Source organism: Eufriesea mexicana, unplaced genomic scaffold (assembly GCF_001483705.2).
Source record: "Eufriesea mexicana isolate 0111107269 unplaced genomic scaffold, ASM148370v2 scaffold13334, whole genome shotgun sequence".
NCBI lineage: Eukaryota > Metazoa > Arthropoda > Insecta > Hymenoptera > Apidae > Eufriesea > Eufriesea mexicana.
Window position 1 is genome coordinate 743 of NW_016920857.1, and position 4,677 is coordinate 5,419.

At 36.8% G+C, this 4,677-nt stretch overlaps 1 protein-coding gene across 1 annotated transcript in view; it reads left to right on the forward strand.

Moving 5' to 3' along the window:
* Window positions 1-2,842: 2,842 nt before the first annotated feature.
* Window positions 2,843-4,677, forward strand: part of LOC108553803 (uncharacterized) — a 106,897-nt gene continuing 105,062 nt past the window's right edge. The window contains exon 1 of the mRNA XM_017908846.1: window positions 2,843-2,999. Coding sequence (XP_017764335.1) covers window positions 2,993-2,999 — 7 coding nt within the window. The 5' untranslated portion in view covers window positions 2,843-2,992. The remainder of the gene's footprint in view (window positions 3,000-4,677) is intronic.

A 4,677-nucleotide genomic window follows, 5' to 3' on the forward strand; every position in this document is an offset into this window, starting at 1 on the left:
TTTTGAATAAAAAAAGGAATTCATTTCATTTTTAAATATAGTCTCACTTTAAATGGTTCTCCATATATTTTACTACCTTCTCCTGTACCTGTGGAATCACCACCTTGTGTTATGAATCCTTTGATAATTCTATGAAAGTTAGTGTCACCCAAATAACCTTCCATACATAATGGTATGAAATTTCTGCATGCCTTTGGAGTTTCTTTTGCCCATAACATATCAGTTAAATTTTTAAAAACAGATATATAATCCATTGAAATATTATTAAATGATACTTATTACCTTATGCTTAGTAGCTGGCTGTTGTATATAAATATTACTCATGTTCGTAAGTCTCCTATAATAAAAAAAATCCTTCATCAATAATATTTCATATTAAATCTTTAGCCATTTGTAAATCAGTCAACCAAATGGTTCTCTTCTCGAATAATCATCAGTAGGTAAGACGTACCTTTTATCTCCTTTTGACATTGGCTTTATTGGCCAAATCAAGTCCATGATATGTCACAGCACCTTTATGCTGCTTTTATTGTTTCCAAGTTCCTATAGATATTTCTACACATTTTTACCTTAATACAACATTTACACTCTATATTCAATTTAACTTTACCTTTCATAACTATTACCATTTGTTCATTGTCCATTTCTTCAATGATCCTCATATTTCCATGTCGATGCTACACATTTTTCTCTGTTAATACATATACTGCCTCTTTTCTGTTTCTTGATTCCGCATAATATGAGTTTCCTCTTGTTAATCCATTTATTCGAACCTAACACATTAGCGATAATCATTTACTGTGACCACTGTTATTAATATTCATTTAGATCTGGAATACAACATACCTTTCAATCTCACTGTATTCTCCCTATCTTGTTGCTATAAGAGGCCATCACCCAGAATTAATTGGATTTCTTTTTGTCTGCCTAAACCATTTTCATTTTCTGTATCTTTATTTGACCATCAAAGATTTCTAGGTTGTATGTCATATGGTTAACCAACATAGAATCCAATAGACATATCATACTTTACTTATTTGTATTGGTGCTTCAATTTTTTCACGCTACAAGGTATAATTCTTGGTATCTACGCTGATGATATTCCATAAGTACAATATTTTTCTATTGTTGCACGTGTTTGTTTACTTCAGCAGAATATCGTCTCCTCACAACTGGGCTCTGCTATCACTAATGAAAGATGGAAAAGCAATGCCTTATATCTTACACCATATGTTTATAACTGAAGGTTATGTTGATACAAATACTTACATATTTTTCGTGGTGCAGGCACACCTGCATGTACAAAACAATCCTTCCGGCATTTTCACTTGCAACCGATACTTCCATAAACATCCCGTCCACAGGATCCTTGCGCACGGTCATTCATCCTTCCGCCCGCACTCCAGATAATACTCCGAACGCTCGAGCCAAACCCGAGACCAATGTTTATTATCCTGCGATACTACAATAATATTTCATTAAAATAAAATATAATAGAAAATTTAACTGTTTTCTGTAAAATAATCATTTCAGTTTATAAACAATTATCGAAATCTATTATATTCCCATACTAATTCTATATGTGTAATAATTTTATTATAATTTTGTATTTATTTTTAAAGATTCTATTCCTAAGATTCTAAATTATTACAAGTTGAGCATTCAGTGTTCAAAATCCTAACAATCCACAAGTTTTATATGGTTCATCAGTGAAATGGTGAACATTTCTTTTCATTCAATTTCTCGGTACATCCGTTAAAGCTCTCGTATACTTCCGTGAAATCTAAAATGTCTGTATGATTCGCTTGCTATCCAAACAATGAGAATTTAGCTAGCTCGATCGTGGCAGTCGCTGTTCGTGTTTGCAATCCCTTCCAGGTAAGGGAGCACCGAGCGTCTGTGTTCGTTAATTCCACGGTGGTGAGGTTCGTTCGTTAATCTCGACCGCCTTTTCCAGGTTCAGTTCAGTGGCCCACGGCATAGGACAATAACGCGGTTGATTGTAATAGAGCCTCTGGTGCTGGTATTAGAGGCTCATTGTTCCGCAGAAGCGGCTGCCCCTTTCGCTTCTTCTCCTTCAACTTATTCCAACTCCTAACGTCGATGCACGTTTCTTTTAACCGGGGATTGAAACGCTTCTAAAAATACCTGTTAATAATTGTTGCATAAAAGTTCTGTTTCAAACGGTTATTTAGAGCTGAAATTATACTGCGACCATTCCAACGAAGAGGGTTTTTATACCTATTAGTCTTGAGTATGGTTCTAGTAACTTTAGAAATAATATCTTTGATTGGATTCTGTATGGTTTACAGTTATGTTCATGTATACCCTTGTGTCGGTTTCATTTTGATTAGATCAATAAATATGGATATTTTTACAAATTTTGAAAATAATAGCATTTAAAGCTGACGAAAGTCAATTTCCTGCTATAATAGTTAATAATTTTTTTACTTTTATTATATATTCAAGTTTTGCATAATTTATTGCTAATAATAATTTTAATGGTTTTTATATTCTTACTCAATTTAATTATATTTATACCTTCAAAGAATGTTTCATTTATATTGAAATATTCTTATTATTCTTTGACTGTATATATATTATATATATATTAAAATTTAGCTTCTGCACATGCGCGAGTCTTCGTGATTTCGTGCGAATATTTTTGTTCGATATCGATAAAATTACTAATTGCGCATGCGCGCATCTTCGTGATTTCGTGCGAATATTCTTGCTCGATATCGATAAAATTACTAACTGCGCATGTAACTACGCAACTAACTGCGTAGACTGGCATGTTACTGCGTATGTGCAGGCAGTCCGCCATGATTTTCGTGTTCCCGCGCGTACTCACGAGTGTGTCCAGAAGAAATTTCGTGGAAGGAAGAGAAATTCTTGTGAAAGTGAACGGAAAATAACATACCGATGCGAGAATGGGGTAAACATCCAACGTGTGTCAATTCTAAGCTGTACTGTCACGGCGCAACGTTCCATGAACGGTGAGTTTCATGCTTCATTTCTCTGGGCTGTCATTACGTCGTAATGGCGAATGGTTCGAACTGACGCAACGCGAATGATCGATTGTATTTTGCTATTTTCACCACGAGTGTACTGACTACGAGTATATTGAGCGTTTCAGCAACGCGTTAATCGCTAATGTAGAGTAATACGTTTCAATTGCCAAAGATTTAGAGCATAATAGTTTCCGTAGAGTACCAGCATTCCAATAAATCTAAGATGTCCTTTCCTACATTCCATTTGCAATTGCATAGTTGTATACATTTAGTTCCAAGTCCGATCACCAGTAACGTTGTAATCTTTTGTCGCACTGAATCGGTAACATTGGAAATGACAATTGTGAGACCGTCTTCATATCTACTTTATCGGTTAAGGAGGTTACGATAAATATAGTTCGTAAACTGACGACTGTAGATGGCAATAATGAAACCTTTACATCTCAATGTTTCATAACGTGATAGAAGCTCTTCTATCGTGGTAATTCCACATTTATACATATTTCTACATCTCGTTTATAAACAAGATAATCAAACAGCGTAAATTATCGAAGAAATTATTAATCAAAAGGGATCAATAGGAATATCACCGGCATAAGACCAATTCAAGACCTATCTAATCGAAATACGTGTTTCTTAGAACTCGCTCGTTAGATCCCATTCTAAAGACACGTCGAAATTAAACACAAAGCGGCGCGTCTCGGGCGTCGTTTCACGGTAAGAAAATCGCAGTAGCGTCTCTCTATTCAGCGGCGCCCTTTTCCTCTTTCACCTATAATCCATTGTACGAGCCCTCGCGAGTGTTTCACGATGAATCGCGTTTTATGTCCGCGTATTCATACCGTCTCTCCCTACCAGCGTGTAAAGAGGATACTTATCAAGACAGCGAGATATACACGAGAAGGAGGAAGCATCGCTGCAGCCTGTTGACCCGTATTCGTCGGCCTCTTAAACGGAATCTCCCTTCCCGTTGACCTGTCAAGGCTCGCCGAGCCTCGAACTTGATTTTACATAACGTCGACGCGTTCTCATCGAGTATTCACGTTCCCTTCGATATTGCACGCACGTTCACATACTTGGGGCGCTTCGACGCACATACGTCGCGACGCCGGGGATCCCTTTCGCCTCGACGCCGTGCAGCCTTGACCTTGCACTCCGTCCTTGGATCTTTGCCACCGTGAAATTAAAAGCGACACAACGCCTCGCGTCTCGAAACCACGTCCTCGACGAGGACCAATTGAAACGAAGTTCGCTCGACGTTCGTCGCGACGGACGTGAGGCGAGTTCTCATGAGGAGGAATTTCGGGTGGGACACAGGTGACTTCTCAGTAGGTGTGATGATATTTCACGGTCGTAGGGTGATTCAAATAATACGGTTTTGAGATGGATTTGGTAATCTTTAGCATTAGCTAACACGCGCTATAGCTGGATTTTCGATGAAGATATAGCTTTACGTGGATGTTGCCTAGGTTGTATTGTGTAATTAGACAATTATGGATTAGGGAGTGTTCTTGATTTTCCTTCAGGAATGACTTGGTTTATAATGGATAGTGTTATTTTGGTAATACAAATATTGAACTAATTAAAATGCCTACTGTATATATATTTCCAATAAATCTAAAAGTAGACATTTTAATTAATACATAATATTTATATATATTTT